The sequence below is a fragment of the Cricetulus griseus genome, chromosome 2 (genome assembly GCF_003668045.3).
Source record: "Cricetulus griseus strain 17A/GY chromosome 2, alternate assembly CriGri-PICRH-1.0, whole genome shotgun sequence".
Classification (NCBI taxonomy): Eukaryota; Metazoa; Chordata; class Mammalia; order Rodentia; family Cricetidae; genus Cricetulus; species Cricetulus griseus.
The window spans coordinates 441,246,197-441,267,968 of record NC_048595.1 but is presented as its reverse complement, the minus strand read 5'-3'; the positions used below and the strand labels follow the sequence as shown (position 1 = coordinate 441,267,968).

General features: G+C 47.7%; 1 protein-coding gene across 9 annotated transcripts in view; it reads right to left on the bottom strand.

Moving 5' to 3' along the window:
• Agap1 (ArfGAP with GTPase domain, ankyrin repeat and PH domain 1) overlaps positions 1 to 21,772 on the bottom strand; it is a 459,921-nt gene that overhangs the window by 176,424 nt on the left and 261,725 nt on the right. For 8 of the 9 annotated variants that reach the window (XM_027397516.2, XM_027397517.2, XM_027397518.2 and 5 more), the window contains exon 10: positions 1,478 to 1,582. The exons of the other annotated variant lie outside the window; for it this stretch is intronic. In XM_027397516.2, the coding sequence (XP_027253317.1) occupies positions 1,478 to 1,582 (105 nt within the window). The remainder of the gene's footprint in view (positions 1 to 1,477; positions 1,583 to 21,772) is intronic. 9 annotated transcript variants of the gene reach the window in all.

The window sequence follows — 21,772 nt, the reverse complement described above, 5'->3', positions numbered from 1 at the left end:
TGTGTTTTAGTCTCTTGTTGACTACCTTCATCTCTCTGCTGACTATGGTAGTAGAAGTCACAGGGTGGCTTTGTGCTGTCCAGTCAGAACATCCTGCGTGGGACCACTCTAAGTCAGACACTGCCTGCATACAGTCAGTCAGGCATGGCAGGTACTGTCATTAGCACCAGAAGCTAGCCAGGGATAGGGACTGAAGCAGACGCTTTCCTATGTGGTTCTGAAAGGTACAGCTTCTGCTCTAAGCCAAGGGGCACGGGGGAGGGTCACGCCAGCAACAAGCCACAGGAAGATACTATGTGTCACCAAGCATGCCAGAGAAAACTTTTTAAAAAGGTGAGTGTCCTTGAGTGTGCAGGGGAAAGGCCCCTTGCCAAAGGTTCTCTGGGAGGATAAATGTGAATACAGGATGCTCAAGCCAGTAACATCATGAAGACCCCACAGCCCTGCAAACTGGTGCCTGGGAGTCTGTCTTAGGGAAGCAGATTATGAACACAGCAGAAAGCCCCTTCAGAGTTACTTATAACAATGGGGGAGGGGATGCAAATTATTTGCCAAATGTCTTGTTTTTATTTTGTCCTGAGATGCTGTTGAAGCACTCAAGACTATATCCATGCAGGGGACTAGTGGAATACTACATAAACATCAAAACCGGTGCCATGTATTTGCAATCGCGGAAACTGCATGTGACCTATCGTTAGTGAGGTGAGCCGGCTGTGGGATGAATTGGTGTCCGAGGAAGCACCAAGCCCACGTGCACAGAGACACAGACCACGGATGTCCACGCTGCCGGCAGTAATGTCACCTAGAGTGCTTTCAACTTCCACTCAGTACGCTTATTCTTAACTCTTTGTTAACAACTGCAAATTTAAAGTATTTCAATTTTAAAAAGGTTAACAGCTTGGTGGAGTGGCAAAATCCAATGACTAATGGTGTAGGTTTTAATTCTCAGCCTCTGCAGGAGTTCAGGGAACCACATGAACCGTCCACCTTAGAAGCTCTCACTGGAGACAGAATGACCCGATTCCTGCCACAACAGGACTGGGTCTGCTTTCACAATCTTAAGGAGACCATGAGGGCGACATCCTTTGGAGAAGCAGCTTTCCCACCTTCTGAGCTGGTGCCTGTGCTTGACCTCAGCATGAAACCGTGGCGAATGACATCTAGGCCTGGCTTTGCTCTTAGCCGCTCAGAGCTGGGGTCAAATTCAGCTGTTATAGTTTAGGTTTTCACTGTCTTGGCTCTCGTGGCTCACCCCGCCTTGCTACTCTCCTTTGCAACTCGACTTCAATGCAACTGGCACTGGGATCCACTATGGAATTGAGAGCCCTCGATTAACAGATGAAGGGGGTGGGGGAGCCTGAGGGACTGACTGCATTATACACCTCTCAGGGCAACCTAACGCCACTGTCCTCTTCACACAGAGGCAGAGGGCTGGCCTGACTCTGCCACAGCCTCTGCCCCATGGAGCTGTACTCACATGTAAGCTGGGGTGGTAGGTCAGCACGCCGTTGTCGCACAGGGTGACATACTTCTTTTTCCACTCTTTGTTAAGCGACTTCCCACTGCGCTTCAGTAGCATGCCCTGCGGGGAAGAGGAGCCAGAAGGAAGGTCCCAGGTAAGTGGAGAAAGAGGCAGAAGACACAAAGAAAGGCATTCAGAAAAACAGAAACTTTCTTTTGGGTTTGCATTGTTAGAGGACATTGCCCTTGTTTTTACATTTAATTTGGGTTTTTCTGCTTTTTCGTATTCAACATTATAGGTGACTTGGAAGTCGAACTTTGACTCTGAAGAGCCACCATCAGCAGCTGCAGTGGGCATCCTGGCTGTCCACCAAACTCCACACAGAACTCAGGCATAGCGAGTGGAAGGTGCCTGACGGAGAGACAACTTAACTTCTTGCTTTTGTGGCACTGAAAACTAAAACCAGGGCCCTGCACATTCGAGGAAAGTATCCTATCAGTGAGCCCCAGCCTCAGCCCTAGCCCCCGCCCCCACCCCTGCCCCACCCCCCCCAGGAGTAACAAACATATTAAAGACAGGCCCCCAGGTCAATGATCTCACCTTAATTCTATAAACACGATCATTTCATGTTATGATTTCTTTACAGAATTTTAATTTATTCAAACTGAGATTTTGTTTGCAAACTTTAGCAACAACACTGGGTGGGTGAGCTGTAATTCACCTCAATCGATTTTTAATGAAGTCCCATTAAGATCTCTGGGAAAGCTTTCAGAATTGGGAAACATATTTTGGAAGTCACATGTGGCCTTGCTTTCCCTGGATGGCTGCTCCAGCAAACTTTGCATCTGTTCCCAGGCTTTCCTGGGTGAGGACAATGGATGAGCAATCCTAAGTGGGGTCAGGCCAACACGCCAGCAGCCTTGCCTCTGCCCTCATTGCAGCTTTCATGCCAGATTTGCACATGCCTGTGCATTCCAATTCTGTCTATGTGCAGCGAGGAAACCTCTTGTCCATCAATAAACTGCCACAATTATGATAATGGCTGAGAAGCCATGCACCTAACACTAGCTAATTCAGCCAGACTTAGGGAGCAGGAAGTCACAGTTCTCAAATACACCCTGTCTGCTTGGGGACGCAGGGGCAACCTCCCTCCCTGAGCCTGTTCTTCTCCAGGGGTCTCAGTGGGGAGAAAATCAGGTCAGTCTGCACACAGGACAGGAAGGAGCTCAAATGTCCATCACCAACACCTCGAAAATACAGCTGTGTTTACTCAGATCATGAGCAAGCTACAAAACCCAGCTCGGGGATCTGGTCCATTAGTATCGGTTACTGGGAGATCCGAACCCACCAAGGAACCTTTGATAAAACCTGCTCTGCATGGTTTTATCATGGAAAGAAAGCACATAGCCAAAAGTGACACAGGAAAATGTTTACACTGCCCACAGGCACAATAATAAACCAACATCCTTCAGCCCTCACATTCCCTCCCCAAGGACAACTACCATTCTTAACCCAGCAACACAAGGCCACACCCAAGTTCTCTAGTGGGCTCACATTTTCCCATCATCCACTTCAGATGGAATTTCAACAATACAGAAGGTTGAGGGTCATTGCAATGTCACTGGAAGATTAGGGCGGCTGCAGGCTTCAGAAGGCCATGTCCCTTCCTGCTCAGGCAAGCGCCCGCAGATGGCTAACACGACTCCTTTGGGAGGCTAGTGGGCACTTTCATGAGCCAACCCTACACTCCTAATTATCCTTCCACCAGTGAAGGCTACAGAGAAAGAGGAGAAACTGGCCAGACTGGAGGCATGTGGAGAGGCACTCAGAGTTATCTGGGGAATTAAAAAAGCGATTCATTCTTTAAAAGACTATTTTTTTATTTAACATTCATTTATTTATTGTGAGCATGTATGCCACAGTGGGTAAATGTGTGAGTGTGTGTTGTGTGTGCATGGGTGAAGAGTTAGAGGAAGTGTGTGAGTATATACGTACGTACGTGCGTGTGTGCGTGCGTGCGTGCGTGCGTGTGTGTGTATTGTAAGCATGTATGTATGTGTCTGAAGGGTCAGAGGACAGTTTGCAAGAACCAGTCCTCACCTTTCCCCATGTGGGATCTGGGTTTTGACTCAGGTCATCAGGCTTGGCAGCGAGAGTCTTTATTTGCTGAGCCATCTTGCTGATCCCAGGCTAATCTATTTTGATGCTCCAGAAATAATATTACCAGGAAAGAAAACATGAATGTTGACAATCACAAATAAATTCTACTGCTCCTCGGAGGAAACTGTTGGCTTACTCAGTTGGATTACTGAAACACTGTAAGCGTAGGTCAGCCTGAATAACACCCACGTGTCCAAGGGTCACCTCTTTCAGCATTTTGCCTTTGACTCTGCTGACTAATTATGTGTCCTTCTACCTCTGCCCTTCAAGGTTACAAAAGGACTGAGAGTCCCCCCACCTTCCTGTTCACATGTCCTGGCTGTGGCCAGCAGGACCTTGAAGGTCTTCTGTGGCCTAAGCACTGCCCAGCACCTGTCCTCCCTGAGCACAGACTCTCTTGCTCACCATCAACCACAGGCCAGAGGCAGCAAAGCCAAGGAACACAAGGCTCCCTTGTAGACAAGATTCTGGGCCACACAGGCAAAGGCATTCGAACCACAGTGAAGCGGCAGGCCTCCTATTCCTGCCGTCACTCTGGGCTGTGAACTCTGCAGTTCTCAGGTACAGTGAACAACCTGCTCTCACGGCAGGAACTCAGGATGTCAGTCACAGCCTGGAACCACTGGTCTCCCTTTCTGAAGCACAAACAGAAGGGCTGGTACATGCACTCTCGGTGGGCACCTGTGAGAGGGGCTCCCGCCACCCCCAGCAACACAAGATTACACACTGCAGACAAGGCACTAACTTCACAGCACCCCACACTTTCAGAGACTTTCTTTAGCTACCAAGAAAGCCCAGCTTAGCCAAAGGACAGGACTGGGTGGAGCTTCCTTTTCAGGTTGGCCTGGGGAACCCTGTCCAACACTCAAATTTCTACAGAATATAAGTATTCCAGCAGGGCATTGGCACAGGCCTATAATCCCAACACCAGAGTGGGAGAAGCATCCAGATGTCTGAGTTTGAGGCCAGCCTGGTCTATAGAGTAAGTTCTATGACAATGAGATTGTCTCAAAAACAAAACAAAAACAAAGTATAAAGAAAATAATTCCCACAAAAAACCCCAAACCAACACCATGTGTTCAGAGTGAGAAAAAGCATGGCCCCAGCTTGACAACCAGTATGTGACTGGCCATCCGGGATCACCGCTGTGACCACATCGCTGTGACCACATAGGGCTGTTACTCAAAGGTCTCACATACACAAGCCATTTGTGTTTTGAGTGTCACCTGTCCTGGGGATTCTAAAATGTGAAATGGGTATGGTGACCATTTTCCAGCCTGCAGACACAGAAGTACAGTGAGGCCAGAAGTAGCCCAAATTACAAAACAGCCTGAAAACCAAGAGTTTCTCCTTAGCAGCTACACACAGAGGCTGGAGCAAGACATGGCGGCAGGGGGGGGGGCAGCTCCCTCCACCTCAGGACCAAAATGTACACCTAGTCCAGGATTCTCTTGCAAAGCTCCAGTTTTCAACAAATCCCTGTTTACCTTTTGGGTCCATGTCAACGTCAGTTATTCTCCTAAACTGTTTCCACTTTATAAGGCCATCTTCATTTGATGGAGTATATAATTAGAGTCACCCATGGACCCTAAGTGAGGGCACCTAGCCATTATATGATTAAAACATGCTTCCTTTTCTTGAGTCGTACAGAGTGATAAGCACTGTTTTACAATCTAAACAGGCATTAGTTACACCATAAAGCTCTATGTGTACTAGGAGAGTGTGGTGTGTAGTCTCCACTTGTGGTCCCCCAGTTCTACTATGACATGGAGTGGTCAAGGAGTCCCGGGATGGGCAGGGCCTGTGGTGGGACAGATAGCTCCATGCTCTGTCAGTCTGAACTCTCACCCATCCCTAACAACCAAGAAAGAGGCAAGCCATACAAACAGTTCATTTTAAACTTTCAGAGGACACAAAGCCACAGTCCCGACAGCCAGGAGATGACAGAGGCCGGAAGGCTCCTGGCTGTCTAGACACAGGCGGGCGGCTCCCGTCAGTGCGTGCAAATGGCCCTTATGATTCTAAGTCTCTTTGAGTGGCTGTAACCTAGGGCAAAACTGCACGGCAGAACGTCAAGATGCATCCTTCGTCCATCTTTCAGATGCCAATCTGGTGCACGTGAAGACAACCCTTGCTTTAGACTGTCGTTGCTGGCCAGCATAGTCATCCATTTGGGAATGCTTCATTTCACTCTTAGGGGGCTGCAGCATTTATTTGGATGTTTAAGTTTCAGGGCAATACTGGGCTTCACTCAAAAGACAAGTTTGTTCCCTGCATGTACAATGGTTAGTCTACGGAAAGCCAGAACAGGCAACTGTTAGCCTGCAGAAAGCTAGTGAGCATTTTGCATTTGTACATTGTGGAAGTCTACCATCTCACGCTGACTCTGTGCTGCCTGAGACTGGCTTCAACCCAAGGAACAGACAGTGTCCATGTAGATTTAACACTTGTCATTAAAGCCATTGAGGGGGCTGGAGAGATGGTTCAGTAGTTAAGAGCAATTGCATATCTTCCAAAGGACTCAGGGTTAGTTCCCAGAGCCAAATCTGGAGGATCTGACCTCTTCAGGTTTGTCAAACCTCTTCAGGTTTGTCAGCTCCTGCCTTACCTGTACACATTCATGTGCGTGAGCGCGCACGTGCGCGCGCGCGTATACACACACTCACACACACTTTTTTCTTAAAGAGTAAACCTTGGGGAAAAAAAGGTCAGCTCTGGCACCATTGAGCTGTGTGACTCTGCCTTGTCCTCAACCATGATGTCACAAGCAATGACAAAATGACTGTTCTCTCTGGTCAGTCCATTCCAGGGTAGATAATGCAAATTGGCATCTCATACCACTGTGTTTGGAAAACAAATACGTCATGGCATTGATGTGGACCCAGTTGGTTGGGAAGCCAGCAGGACTCAGGAATGCTAGCAGAGCCTTGAGGAAAAGGGTGCAGCATTGGCTGACACTGGGCAAGGGGGCGGGGGCAGGCCACAGGCCAACAAAACCTCCAGCAAACCCACAGACCAAATGCCGTGCAAAATTCCATTATGAGCCTGTGCACATGGCAGTAAGATTTCCACACTTAATGATGAAAGCACTGCTGGCCCCCACTATGGGGAGAAGAAAGGGGCCAGGTGACTTTCCAAGCAGCAGTAGAAACGATATCCCCAAGTCCAGATACCAATGTACCCATCACATAACAGCTCCTTGGAGCCAGGCCCTCATATCAGTGGAAACTTTCGGAGGAAGCCCTGGGAATGAGTGAGGGTCTTATGTAAGATGTAGCAGTCTGACCCTTTCTTTGGAACTTCAGAAAAATTTCAACAGCCATTTGTGTAGAGCTGAGACTAGAGATGGCGGACAGGTTTCTATGCCTTGGAATGGCCTATCCCCTGACACAATGAAGGCTAACAAGAGCAAAAAACAAACAAACAAAAAATTGTACAATCTTGAACTAAAATGCTAGAAGGCTCAAAATGTAGACTGCTGTCTGGACCCTGATTCCCAGGCACAGCAGGAAGGAAGCCGGGTGAGAGGGCCACACAGCAACTAATACAGGACAATCCTTGAACAAGAGAGAAGAAACAAGGACCCAGGATGCCCTGTTCCCAGGGCAGGGTACATTAGAAGCAGGTACCTGCTCAACCTTCAGAACTCCTATGGGCCACTTACTGCCATGTGTCTCTTGCTCTTTTCCACCTTTTAAGAATGTAGGGCTCTGCGGCAATTCTGTCTTTGCATGAGTGCTATACCACATGGTATATGGGTGTGATACTGCTCATCTCCTGAATCCCCCGCCTTAGACAGTGAGGACCGTCCAAGTATGCCTGTGTAGAGGACCACATCATGAACTTCCAGTCTGAAGCCCCAAAGACTTGAGACTTTGGGGATCCTTGGATAGGCTGGGGGTTGGTAGGCTGAAGTCAGAAGACTTCAAAGAAGACCTACAAACCCCAGTCCTGGTGGTGTTCGTCCCCCACATGATCCCTGGTTCAATGTACCTAGTGGAATGTGGTGGGGACAACTGTGCTGGCTCTAGCCTCAGCTTGAAAAAGCAGGGTAACTCTAGTCATTATGCTCCATGGAATGCCAAGACTGCCTTGCCACAGGGAGTAGGAAGGCGAGGCCCTGAGCCTCTGCCTGAGAGGAGGACTAAGTACCTAAAGGATGACTAAGTACCTAAAGGATGACTGTCATTGCTTCTGCCTCCTCCTTTGCTGATACTCTGCATATTTCAGTGAAGGACTTTGGCATTCCAGGCCAGAGATACCTGTGGTACACAGAATAGCCGCTGTCCCCAGAAACCAAGGATACCAATAAATAGCAAGCCACTGTTGTTTTAAACCACCAGGATTTGGTTCAGTTACCTAGCACCAGATAGCCAAAACACCAGGCAGTGACAGAACCAGGCATCTGGGTTTCTGCCCATGGTCCAGAAGCTTTGTTGCCTTCCTGGGAACCACTTCCCCATTAGACCAATTAATAGGTTCCCACGGTTTCTACGTGTGTTTAAGAAATTTAAGGGCGCTGTGACAGCTCGTATTATTCCTTGGAAGTGGCCAGTGTTGGTCTAATGGCTACACCTGGCTCACTGATGCATCACAGAGACTGTGATTAAAATGATCTATAACCAAAACATCAGGTCCTGGGAAGGGATGTCCTGCTCTTTGCTCGGGTATCCTCTGCAGCATAGGAGCAAAAGGTAGGGCTGCCTGCCACACTGCCCTCTCTTTGATTCGTCATGTGTATGTTTCTAGTCCCAAGAGGTCATTGAAAGCCAAAAGCAATGTTAAGTGTACAAGCTTTAAATAACTTACTAAGTTAATGTAATGAATGTAAGTACGATCTGAAATCCATCACTCACTGCTTGCTGCAGCCCCAAGCTGTGATAAAACACCACTCATAAATTTATATTAAAACTCTGCTCAATAGCAATTATTTACCAACAAAGATTTATTGACTGCATTAGAGTCTGGGGGTCTTTCCCAGTCAAATCAGTCTTTGGGTCTCAGGGGCTGAATGGTGCTTGTCTTCGCTCAGAGAAGGACTGTCGAGACAAATGGAACAGTTGATGGCTAGTCTCCACCATGGAGAGGAGCATAGCTCGACCAGCTCCAGTCCCTTCCCTCCTGGCAACATGCCCCTACCTGGTTTAACATACATCTGGGCCACTGTGTGTATAGTTTATGAAAAACACACGTAAAACTTAGCAGGGAAAGAAAATGAGCTACCCTGTATCTGAGAAAGTGCTGCCATTTTGTTCCCTAATCAAGTATAAAAGGTAACTGTTTTCCAGAAATGTGGGAGGTTTCTACTTACTCAAAACAAGTGATGTTTATCAGATGTGCTTACTACAGACCCAGTTGCTCAAAAGGCTGGAGAGAGTGTCAAGGCAACACTCGAGTCCGTGGGGCACACAATGGACTCTCAGAAAGAACTCAAAACCCAAACAAACAAAGAGTGTGGTCTATGCTCTGTGTGGTTCTTAAAGCAAGCACGAGCCCTGTCTAAACTATTTGAAGAAAGTTTCATCACAGGCGCTAAAAGTTCCTATGATTTTCTTCAATGTCTCAGAGAAGAGTGAGTTTCTTCAACAGACATCCTGAAGATCTGGCTGCCAATCACCAAACTGTTGAATTTACAATAGATATTTTTATTCTAATTAAGATTTTCCCTAAACATTGTCAGTCAGCTTGCTATCACTGTGACACATGAGGAGTCAGTTCATGAGGAGTGTTTATTTTAGCTTCTGGTTGTGTGAATTTCATTCCAGGGTCTCTTGGCTCCATTGCTCAGAGCCTGTGGTAGTACAGCTCATCCCGATGAGAGTTCACAGTGACCTGTTCACCTCACAGTGGCCATGGAAGCAAAGAAACAGACAGGAAGGAGTGAATGACTAGTTCTCCCTCCAGGACATATACCCAATGACCTAACTTATTCCACGATTTTCTCATGGTTCCACCATCCTGATAGTGCTACAGGCTGGTGAACAAGCCTTCCAAACACGGGACTTGAGGAACACTTAAACAACTTTGCTGTGAAAACCTAAGACAAGTGGTAGGTAGATAGCATTGTACTGCCAGAAACCTAGTCAGCACAGGGGCTATGTCGAGGAGCATCATGTGTAACGTGTTTGTCTCCTGTATCCAGGACAGAAACTACTCTACCTTCTCAATGTGTGATGTCTCCTCATGCAGGTGACAGTACCTAAGTTTCCAAGTAGAGGCCTTGATGGCAAGGCATAGGAAATGAAGGTGTTCTACCTCTATGACGGGCTGAGGGGCATAGGCATCCCTTCTGCCAGCCAATCCTCTGGCACAGCTGGAGTCAGTGCTGATCTGAGCACTATGGAGTACTTCCATCCGGACCCAGATCAACTGTAAGGCTTGCATGGCCCACACCTGTTTGCATAGTAAGAAATTTAAGGGCTCTGTAACACCTCAAATTATCCCTCTTGTCTTACTCTGAAATGGCCAGGGCTGATCTAATTGGTGCACTTCAGTTACTGATGCATCAGGGAGACTATGATTGTAATGATCCCCAACTAAACCCATCAGGGTCCTAGGCAGACGCCTGTACTTTGTTCAAGATCTGTCTTCGGCACAGCAGAGAACAGCAGTGCCAGTCACTGCAGTGCCAAATGGGATCGCGAGTCTTGAATATTTCTGCACATGAGTATTTTGATTGCATGTGTGTATGTACATGATGTGTGCCAGAAGAGGACACGAAATTCCCTAGAAGTGGAGTTACAGTTCTAAGCTATCTGTGGGGGTGGGGACTTGAGCTTGGGTCTTCCATGAGAGCAACATGTACTCTTAGCCACTGAGCCATCTCTCCAGTCCCTATACAAAGCCATCTTAACAGTGTCTCCCCCAAAACCCTACACTCCCACATGTGTGCCACAAAGGGTACTGTTAGTGACACTCTATAGGGCCATGGCTGAGATATACCAGCCAGTGGGCCGGATCTGACCTTTTGACTCTGCTTGTGAATATGGCTCAATCAGAACACAGTCCAACTTACTATATCCTGTACAGAAGAGAGAGGCAATTCAGGATTGATACTTGTCTTAGTGTGTTGTGATAAAACTCTTACCAAAACCATCTCTGGGAAGGAAAGGATTTACTCCAGCTTACAGGCTACAGTCAGTCCACCATCGAGGGCAGCTAGGGAAGAAACTCAGACATGAGCCTAGAGGCAGGAACAGAAGCAGAGACCATGGAGGAAGGTTGCTTACTGGCTTATTCAGTTTGCTTTCTTAACCCCAGGACCACATGTCCAGGGATGGTACTTCCCACTGTGGGCTGGGACCTCCTACATCAAACATCAATCAAAAAGATGTTCCACAGACTTGCCTACATGCCAACCTGAAGGAAGCAGTTCTTTCTGTTTTTTGTATTTTTGGTTGCGAGCCATCTCTTAGCCTAGGAAGCATTTTCTCAATCCAAGTTCCCTTTCCGCAGAAATGTCTCAGTTTGTTCAAATTAACTAACACCGAACCAGCACAGCCCCACAAGCTGTGATGCCTACCTCCCTTCTGCTCTTTTCCAGAGAGGGCTGGCTGAGACCCGCCACAGGACAGCAAAGGATGGAAAGAGACCAGCAGCTAGCATGCTCATAACTGTAAAACTCCACCCTTTCTCTTCTTGCTTCTTCCCCCACTCCTAGCATCCTATCTGTCCCTTGGCTTCTACTTGGAGTTGCAGGGTCACAGGCTCTGGGCTTTACAGTTTGTGCTTAAACAAGCACAGATCCCCTTAGCAGCAGCATCCACAGGTTTAGCTGTGCCTACCTCCCAGAATGAATATGGGGTCCTAACCTTCAGGTCCCCGGAATGCAAATGCCAACAAGATCTCTGTATATGCAATGATATCCAAGTAAGGCCACCATGTTGGGAAGGGGCTCTAACGAGTATGACAAATGCCCTTATGAGAGGACATGAACATGGCCACCTACAGACCAAGGGAGAGGCCTCAGGAGAAACCAGTATTTCCTATACCTTGACACTTGACACAGTCAACACCAGACATGGGAGGTGGCACACGTCTCTCACCACACACCACATACAGGCTGCATGCTCTGCCTTACATCTCCCGCCCACAAGGAGCCATACTTGATGGTCTGTCTCAGGTGTAGCAGGGCAGCCCACTTTACAAGACACATAGTATGTCTCCTTGTGGACTGGCTCTGCTTCCAGATCCTCATTTCAGATCCTCCCTCACAGGGTGCAGGGAGAAGAGACATGTGGTAGACATGCCAAGACTACCGATTCACCATGGATCAAGACAGCTTGTCATCCAAAGTGAAACTGCTCTTAACAGGCCGAAGTCAATCAATAACAGAGAAATCATTAGCTGTGTGCAGGAAAACAATCCCAATTACCCGGTATTTCCACATCCCCTGAGAGAAGAGCTTCCAGAGGATCACTTTAAAGGTGCTCAGGTGTACCTTTTGGTGGATGATGGCCAGCTGACATAAGCTCCACCCCCTTCTAAGTCAGTTCAACTTTCCATCTAGTTTAGAGTGTTTCCATAGAAACAGCAGGGATGCCTCCAAAACTGTACTCCCTCCCTTCCTTCTTTAAAGCAAGACCTGACATTGCACTAGCAGAGGCCTCTTCCCCAGCCTGCCCTATACAGGGCCCAGGTGGGGGAGGGGATGCAGGCATTATTCTGGATCTTTAACCAGCTCCCTGGTGACCCCCCCCCCCCCGTTCTGGTTAGTAATATTTCTGTCATTCTGCCAGGTTGTCGGGTACAAAGGGTTACACTTTAATTGAGCTGTCAGCATCTCCAACCATCCTGTAAAGCCCCGATTATGCACGGCGGGGTTAGTGACACACTGGTTATTGTGGATGCCCTATTTGCGAAACCCAAACCTGCACCACACACAGGTCAGATCACCCGCGCGACCTTCCTGTCATTAGCTGCGTCTATTCCTACCTCACTGCTGAGAAAATCACACGGCATGGGCTTCAAAGCGCAGGCTGGGACTGGATTCGACCAGGAGCTAATCACCCACAAATCCAGCTCAAATGGCAACAATTGGCTAAACTGCTCCCCTCTCCAGAGCTCAGCAGTAATTTGGGATCATAAAGAAAAGAATTATTCAGCTAACTGCCCTGAAATGTGTGCTTTGTGACCGACACACTTCACATTTTAATAATGATGGACAGAGAATCCAATTTAGTACAGTCACCCAAATAACGAGACCAGGACCACAGAGATGGGGGGGGGGGGTTGCTGTCCCCTGTCTCCTGAGAGAAAAAGAAATAAGCTGACCATCAGCCTTGTGGCATTAGGCTTAGCTAGTTCACCTCAAATATGGATAACAGGAAGGAAGAAAAAGAGGAGAGAGAGAGAGAGGAGAGAGAGAGAGAGCAGTGAAAACTATTATACAGTGCAATGTAAAAGCAAGACCCTTAAGGAACCCCAAAACCATGTCATCCAAGAAGCTGCACTTCCTCACCAGGCCTGGGATTCCTGACTTGGACATTAATATTGCCATTGGTTGTGTTGTTTTCCTCCCCTTGTGTTCTACTGGTCCCCGATGGAATTTTCAGCACCATGGATGTTGGTTTCTGCACTGGTTGCCAGCGGGACATCTCTATGTGTTGCTCTCTGTGTAAAGTGGCACAGGGATACCAGGAACCCTTTATCACCTCCCTGCCTAGCCGCTCCCCCTGCCCTGACCACTCTGGAGGCCAGATCTGCAAGCACAACCAGAGGCTCTTATGTTAGTCTGCAGATGGACCATCCCCGTTTCCTGCTGAGGCTACACTTAGTGCTCCCGTCCCGTTGGCCTAGGAAGCATGTGGATGCACCCGCCAGTCCTGCATAAGGCTAGAGAGGGAGAGGCAAGCCCCTGGCTGGATGGCAGGAGTTTTGCAAAGATGCTAACGACTTAGCAACTGCAATGGCCTTGGCACAGCAAAGAGGAAGCCTGCAAAACCAACAACAAAATCCTGCTGCTGCTTTATTCCAGCCATGACCCCTGAACACCACCAGCACTGCAGGTATCACAGGCGCACAGCGACGGCTTATCGATTCCCGTGGGAACGGTGAGTCTGTGAGCTTGGGCCCTACCTGTTAGGAGTCAAAAGCTAATGTGTCAGGTACGTCATGGAGTTGATTTTTATATCTGCATAATGCACTTAGTGTCGGCTACACAGGAGACGTGTCCTTTGTGCACAGCTCATGCTTTCAAATGTGTAATATTCTAAGAATACACCCTATGGGAGCCTTCTCTATGTCTCTCCTCTAGTTCTGAAAATGTTGTCTGTCTGACTCTGGGGTGCTGCCACTCATGTCTTAGAGCCCATTGCTGTTCACATCACACTCATCCCACAGGAGGGTTCAACCTCCACCACACTGTGTCTCACTGTGCTGACACAGAGGCAGTTCCTGGTCACCCGCCCAGATGTAGGTTTTGCTTGAGCATGGCTGCAGAGGGTTGGGGAGTCTTAGGGACCTTCCTTGCTGTTGTGATAAAATACCCCAGTAAAATCACCTTACGGGTAAGGAAGGGTTTAGTCTGGCTCACAATTCAAGGTGATGGTGTAACTGTTGGAAGTGACAGTGGTGGGAGTACGAGGTGACTGTTCACATTGATGCGGCAATCAGTAAGCAGAGAGTAATGATGGGGGCTGCTGCTAAGCCCCCTTTCTCCACTTGAACAGCCCAGGATCCCAGCCAAGGGAATGGTGCCACCCACAGTGGACAGATCTTCCTGCATCAACAACCCTTCAAGATTGTCCCCCAAAGGCATACCCAGAGTCTCATCTCCTGTCTCCCAGGTGAGGCTAACTTTCCTCAATCTGACAATGAACATCAACTATCACCAGGTGTAAGCGGTACTTGCAATGCTCCTGAGCTGAGAGAGGGACCTCACACCTCTTCACAGACTGTCTCAGCTTAAAAACTCCTTGCTGAAGACATCACATACTACAATAACAGGGATGGAGTATGTGTTGGGTCTTAAAGGTAGACTGCAGAGGCTTAGCAGGATAAAGGTAACTTTCCAGATAGAGTCCCATGTTAGATGACATACCATTGACATTAACTTCATTTCTTATTTTTTCTACTATAAAATCCCCAGAAAGACCAGGTGGACTGCACACTTCTTTATCCATGCTGCTGTTCAAACAGCACCAGCCCAGTGGTTTGGCCTTCATCTCTAAGTTACTGGCTTTCTGGACAAGCCCATCCTCGCCTTGCCAATTCTGTACCCTCAAAGCCTTGCAAATAAATATTAAGTGCTTAATGAATGACCGAAGGCTTACAGCCACTGCCATGACCTCATTCCCTGACAATGAGGTCAGGGAATAGGAGCAGTGGGAAAGAAAGGCCCAACTCACACTGTCTGTGGGCTCCACATGCCACACTAAAAAACACACGCATACATACACGTGTACACACTCTCACACACACTACAGGGCTGATAAGAAGTATGCACTTGGCAATCTAATCAGACATCCAGTCTCCCCAAAGATGTCCAGTGTGTGTAGTCCAAGTATACTCCATCATTGTGGCTGAAGCGCAATGGGGCAGGGTCCACCCTTCAGGACTTTCACATCTTCTGTCTACACAAGTAGACAAAGGCAATTCAATCCAGACCCAGTGAACAGGAATGGATAAACATGCACGGGAGGGCCTGGCATATTTTTTTCCTGGCAAAGCTTAAGGTGTGTTCAGACCAACCACTGCATGTGAGTATATACTTAAAAACTTTAACTAGTGATGCCCCCAAAGCACTGGGCTTCAGGCAGGCATCCCAGTCCCCACCCACCCTGATCGCAGACAGTACTGGCAGCTAAGAAGCATGTTCCATGCAGCATAGCGGGCAGCCTGCTACGGGGAACAGTCAGAAGAGAAGGGCCTGCTGCTGGCTGGAGGATGGCAACGCCGGGTCCAGGAACAGAGTTATGGCATGGATATTCTTATATCCCACCGTGAGCACACTGTGACAGCCAGGTCAAGCACTACAGCCAATATTGCTAAGTGATTTCTCAGAAATTTGAAAATGTACATGGATTAGGATCTGGAAAACATACTGGATCTGATAGCTGCCACACTCCTGGCTGTGTGTGTGGAGAGCTGTGGGTGGACACAGAGGCTCAATAACTTGAGTGGCCTGACCTCTGCTGCACTAACTTTCTGGGGAAGACAGGCAATTGGCAGAGGATACACTCCTCTGACAAAAGGAAAAGGCACAAATGCAGGCACCGAGGACTCTCAGGAACAGGGTCCTTGATAGCCCCTATCCTTCTGGATAATTCTCTTGTAGACTCTGGGGTCTTTCATGTGGAAATGCAGCAAGCTGGGGATCACAACTGACTGGAAATAAGTACAGTTAGGGTCATCTGGCAAAAGTCAGGCTTCAGAGAAGTAAGAACGAAAGGACCACCACTGCCTCAAGTGTCAACATCAGGGTACAAGTGCCTAAGCCTACCTGGAACTCAGACAAAGCAGAGAACAGCCAGAACACACTGCCTGCAAATCACACATGTGAGAGTACAGCCTACAGTTAATACAGGGAAACTTGCAGGTGCCTCATCTCTACCAGGTATCACTATGAGAACCTGGATGTCCTGGCTTGGAGACTGTCATACAACAAAGTGCTATTGCTGTGGGCATGAAACAATGGTTGCCAATGAGTAAACAAACTACCATTGTGCCCGAAACACCTAACTGATGGAGACACATCTGGACAAAACAGACAGAAGCCATCCAGAATACATATGGAAGAGGACACAGGATTAGACTTCACTCCAAGTCCTCAGATGCCCACCAATGGTCATGAAAGAGGGTGGGGTCACACCAAACAAATCCCTGGCACATCACACTTTTAAAAATGGATTGGAAAGGCCCTTCTTGAGAAGCCGACTGTTCAGGGCAGCCTGATGATGAACAACTGCAAACCTTGCGTCAGCAAGTTAAAAATGGCCTTATTGTTTCTGTGTGAGAATCACTTAGTACATGCTATATGTAGAGACTGCATTTCACGCCCCATTTGATGTAACATATTAGTGGATTCAGTCATCAAGGAGCAAGCGTCCCCTTGCTCGGCTCACATATTGTGAGGGCGTGGGAGGGGCTCCTGGGTGGAAAAAGAGCAGAGCTTGGTGAGTTCCTGGCTGTGCACGAGCAGATATTTGGCCCTCCTCACTCCGTGGGCCTGTCAACAGTGTTAAGTAATTGCATGTCAACACTGCTGCAGCAAGTTTTAGCAAATCCTGATTCTGCAAACATACTTACTAATTGAACCATTATTTGGTGTGTTGTTCTTCATCTAATTTATTTGAGATTGCTCAAAAAGGACCACTGCATAACGCAGCCTTCCTGCAATTATTGGACTGATTTCACTTTGGCAAGAGAAATGTCAGAAATCTTTATCAGGAGAAACGGAGTGTACAGGGCCACAGGTCTCTGCCACGAATCAGTCTGTTAGCACTCTGAATCTGAGTGCTGGGCTGAGGAGGAGACAAAAGAGCAGACCACTTCCCTGGCTGCATCCTGTTTTATTTAATGGTATTTACCCTAGATACTATTACCAAAGTGTCTACCTGTGACCTGGGGACCAGAAGATTCAGAGAAAAGAAGGTGGTTAGAGACCTGTGTGGCTACAGGAAGACAGCCTACATACCATGAATGCACAACCCACCTGATAAGACAGTTACTTAGCAACTCCTGATGTCAACTCATTCAGGAAGAAGTGGGAGGGAAACAGAGGAGGTACTCAGAGAATGACCTATTGGGGGCGCTTGACCGACAGGATGCTCAGTGAGCCACTTTAAATGACCAAGTGTGTATTTTCTGGTATAATGCCCTTTCTGTTAATACTTAGCCTGTCTATTGTTTTAATGAGAACCTAAGTTAGTTTCTGGTGGTGGTGGGGGAGCAGGAAGATAAAGACCTAAGGGCTGCCTTAGCACTGCTGAGGACCTCAACTAGGCAGGAGGTATTGTGGAGAGGTGGTGACTATGAGTTGGTGAGCCCAGCCTGGTGCCTTCTCAGGAGACCTGCATATAAGTGGCAGCCCAGTGGAGGGAACAGCATCAGGCAAGGACTGAGCTGTCCTAGAACCCAAGCCTCTGCTCCTCGATATCACAAGGCGCTGGTCTGAGCATCACATCACGTGGCATCAGTCTTTTGAATCGTGCATGGTGCTGGGAAGGGTGGGTGGCAGCTCCTCAGACAATAGCTCAGAACTTATTCAGCAAAGCTGGCTATTTTTTTTTTCCTTCAAAGGTTGAAGTTTGTTCTGCAGATAAAAGCAATGCCTTTGGGAAAATAACTCTAAGGTTTTCCTTCTTGACAGATGGAAGTGGCTCTGAGAATCAAGTCACCATTGTGCAGGGTTCGGTCAACTGTGGAAATAACAGGAAGGCAGGGGAAAGACAGAACTTTTTAAAGAAACAGCTCAGGGGGAAAAAAAAAGAGAGGGAAACCAAAAAACAGGCAGTTAGACAGTCCATGCCAATTAGTCCTCCCTATCTGAACACTGATAGACCAAAATAGTAGCCAGTTTGCAGAGGTGAGATGTTTCCGCCTTGGACATGGTGGGAACAAAGACAAGGCCTGCACGTTTTAGGCCATGGCTCTAATGTGGATGGGAAGAGCCCTTTCCTCCAACCACAGATCTGTTCTTTGGCCTCAGCAAACACTTCCTCCTATTTCGTGTCTTTTAAAACTTCCCATGGGTGGAGAGAAAGTTAATAAAAGAAACAATATGTATTTAAAGGAAAAAAAAAAAAGCAAGGTGCCCAGAGTACGGCTAATGGAATTTGATGCTGGCTTTAATTTTAATGAAGAAAGTTGCCAGTAGCAACAGAACTGTCAACTGCCGCCGAGCGCCATTAATAAAGATCCAGACAACATTAGTGCCCGGCTCCAGTACAAAAGGTTCCCCTCGCTTCATGCTGTGCTAAATTGGCTGCCCAATTTTTCTTAAGTGTCCATTCTATTTAGAAGACAATTTATTAATTTTTGCCATTCATTGTCAGTTGACAGGCCATCATTTTGTAGCCCGAATTTTAGATGAAAACTAATTGAAAAGACTGGCAGTATTTAGGAGGGGTATTATTTGTCAATTACAGCTGCAAATACTCCTTGCTCCCACCAACTTTGATGCCCCCCGTCCTCTGGATGAGGGCACTGTGACTGCTGGCATTAAAATATGAGCTGGTCTCGCCCAGCTCATCAATTTCATAGGCACAGAGGAAGAGCACCTTTTCTGCTCTGGGGAGGCTTCATGTTGGAAGGAGACATTGAAACTATGACAAAGAGTGAGTCTGCATTACGTAACAGTTATAACCAGGCAGGAAACAACATTCCCTGTGAACTGATCCACATCCCGCTGCTGTCTTCATTCTGTACCGCTGTCAGAGTAGCCCCTCAAGAGGTCTGTAGCCCAAACTGTGTAGTTCTGGAATGATTTCTGTCCTCAACTCATGTCTTCAACAAATTCAAGCAGGGATGGACACAGGAACACTTAGATATGTATCTTCCTGCACACTCATGGGCTGTATGCATCAACCCCCCAAAATGAACCATGATGCCTTCTATAAGAATAGTATGCCTTACCTTTTCAGAGGAAAGCATTTCTAATCAGTAATAAGTCCTCAGAACATTCCAACTACAGGGCTTCTTAACACATTTATTTCCTCAGACAATGTGAAGGGGCCAGTGAGATGGCTTAGTAAGTATGGGTACTTTCAGCTCAAGGCTGATGACCTGAGTTTGATCCCTAGAGCCCACGTAATGGTAGAAGCAAAAAACCAACTCTGCCTCTGTCTTGTCCCCTTCCTCCCCATCCCCTCACACACAAAATAATACTAACTGAAAAATAAAAATGTTATGGTGCACATTTTCTATTTTTTAATGAGTGTTACTACAACCCCAATAAATGCATTTTAGAAATAACAGCAACATTGTTATCAACCAAAGAAAGACCTAATGCATTGCAATCCTATGTGACCAACTTAACTTCCCTTCCTGGGATGATGCCATTGATGAGGTCTGGTAAGGACTGCTATGCAGCCTGCATGATGTTCAATTTTCATTTACACAAAGTTAAAGGTCACAGCTATTAAGAGGCATGTTTCCCAAAGGAGAAGAAGAAGCAGAGTGAGGGACGGCTGCTCTGCCACCAGGCCGGAGGCAGAGGATGAAATTCCCTAAGGTCATTAGGGCAGTGGCATTGAATGTGGCTATAGGCACCCAGCTAGCTAGTCTCAGAGGGCATCCCCCCACCCCCCGACTCCGTGCTTTGTTCCTGTTCACCACTTTCAGGGACTCATAGCTGCTTCTAGTCTTCCCTTACTTGACTTGACCTTGAGCCTGGAAAAAACACACCAAGGTGTGCTGCTGTGTTACTTCTGTTGGTCGTGCACATCGAGAAACTGATGGTGTGTGTGTGTGTGTGTGTGTGTGTGTGTGTGTGTGTGTGTGTGTGTGTGTGTGTGTGTGTGTGTGTGTGTGCCTGCGCGCACCATCCTCCAGTCCCCAGACACACCCACTGACTTCAGTGGAGATGCTCGGGCCTCCAAGTCTTTGCCGAAGTGTTGTGGGAAGAGAATGAGACAGGGACAGATGTTCATTTACAACGTAAGAATCCAAAGTAGAGGCCACACGTCCACGGGAAAAATGACTGATACGCTCTTTATATTTCTAACAGAGGTTACTCTATTTCACATTTAACACAACCCATCTTTTATGACTTTGAAAGCATGCCATTGTTCTAGAACTGTGATATGAAAAAATGACAAACCTGTGAACAACTATGTTCAAGTAATTGTGGTGGCATTTAAATGTAGTATAGCAACAGGAACTTAAAACTTTACTTGGTATTTAGTCCTGCACACATCTGACAGTGTTTGGTTTTGAACTGCTATACACTAAAGTCTCTGGACAATTTAGTCACTGTTTTCTAGGTACTGATATTGAACGGCCTTGCTTCTCTGCTTCTGGCCACCAGGGACAGCAGATCCCTCAGCAGTAGCAGCAGCAGCAGCAGGAGCAGCACATTGCTGAACTCTACTGTGAGAGTCTTCCGAGCCAAGTAACCACTACCTCAGGGAGTTCAGTTGTGCCCGCCTGTGCAACAGCTGGTTTGCTGGTTTCCTTCGTAGACAGGCAGAGCAGGGAAGGAGATTCTGATTGCTTACTACCACCTGGCAACTTTGCACTTAGCCTGAGGGACAGGCTGGAGAGTGTAGAGGCCTATTGCTGGAGAGGAGAGCTCACACCCTTATTAGCAACCCCTTACTTCTGCTCTGTAAGGAAGCTCAATAAACTCATTGGTCATGTGGAGTGAACTCGGTGGAATTGGGCCTCAGCCTGCACCCCCCCCCCCCGATTTTAACCTCAGTATCACATTAACAAAACTACCATCTTCTAATTTTCCTTTGCCTTCGCGAATGGGTTGACCAGTACTTTCTATTATAAATGATGTGGATGCTGCTTTGGAAGTGACCAGTGTAGAGAGCAGATGGCCCTCTGAAATGTCCTGTCTCTGTGACCACAGTGAAAGGAAAAATGACTGTAAGTCTGTGCCGTGGCAGTGGAAGCTACTCAAACTGTCCAGGGTGCTTGGCTGGACACCACTCTGAGAGGCATGATGTAAGGAACACTTATTAGAGTTTCCTCCATTAACTCAGGAGAATACAGGGATGGGAAGACACCATGGGAGACCAGGTGCCCCTAGGGTCCTGCCACGCCACTCCTACCATCCTGACAGTTCAGCACTGTACCCGGGATGGTTTGTCAACATGACTGGATCTGACCTTACCTGAGAAACAAGCTTCTAGACCAGTCTGTGAGGTGCTCTCCTGAAAGGCTTAACTAAAGAGCAAGCTCTTTCCCCAGAGTAGGTCACACCATCCCCTGCAACAGCCTGGATGAACGACAAACAAGGGAAACTGGACTGCCTGCCCCCACCTATCGCTGTGGGACTCACTGCTGCCCCTGCAGTCAAGCCTTTGCTGACACAAGAATCCAGCTTCTTTGACCTTCAAACATGGACTGCAATCAGAGACTCTCCAGGAATCCTCTAGGTCTCCAGTGCCAGGGCAGGACCATAGAGGCATCCAGCCTCATGAACTGGGCAGCTACTGGGTTCTCTAGCACGCTGGCAGCCACTGCTAGACAACTCAGCCC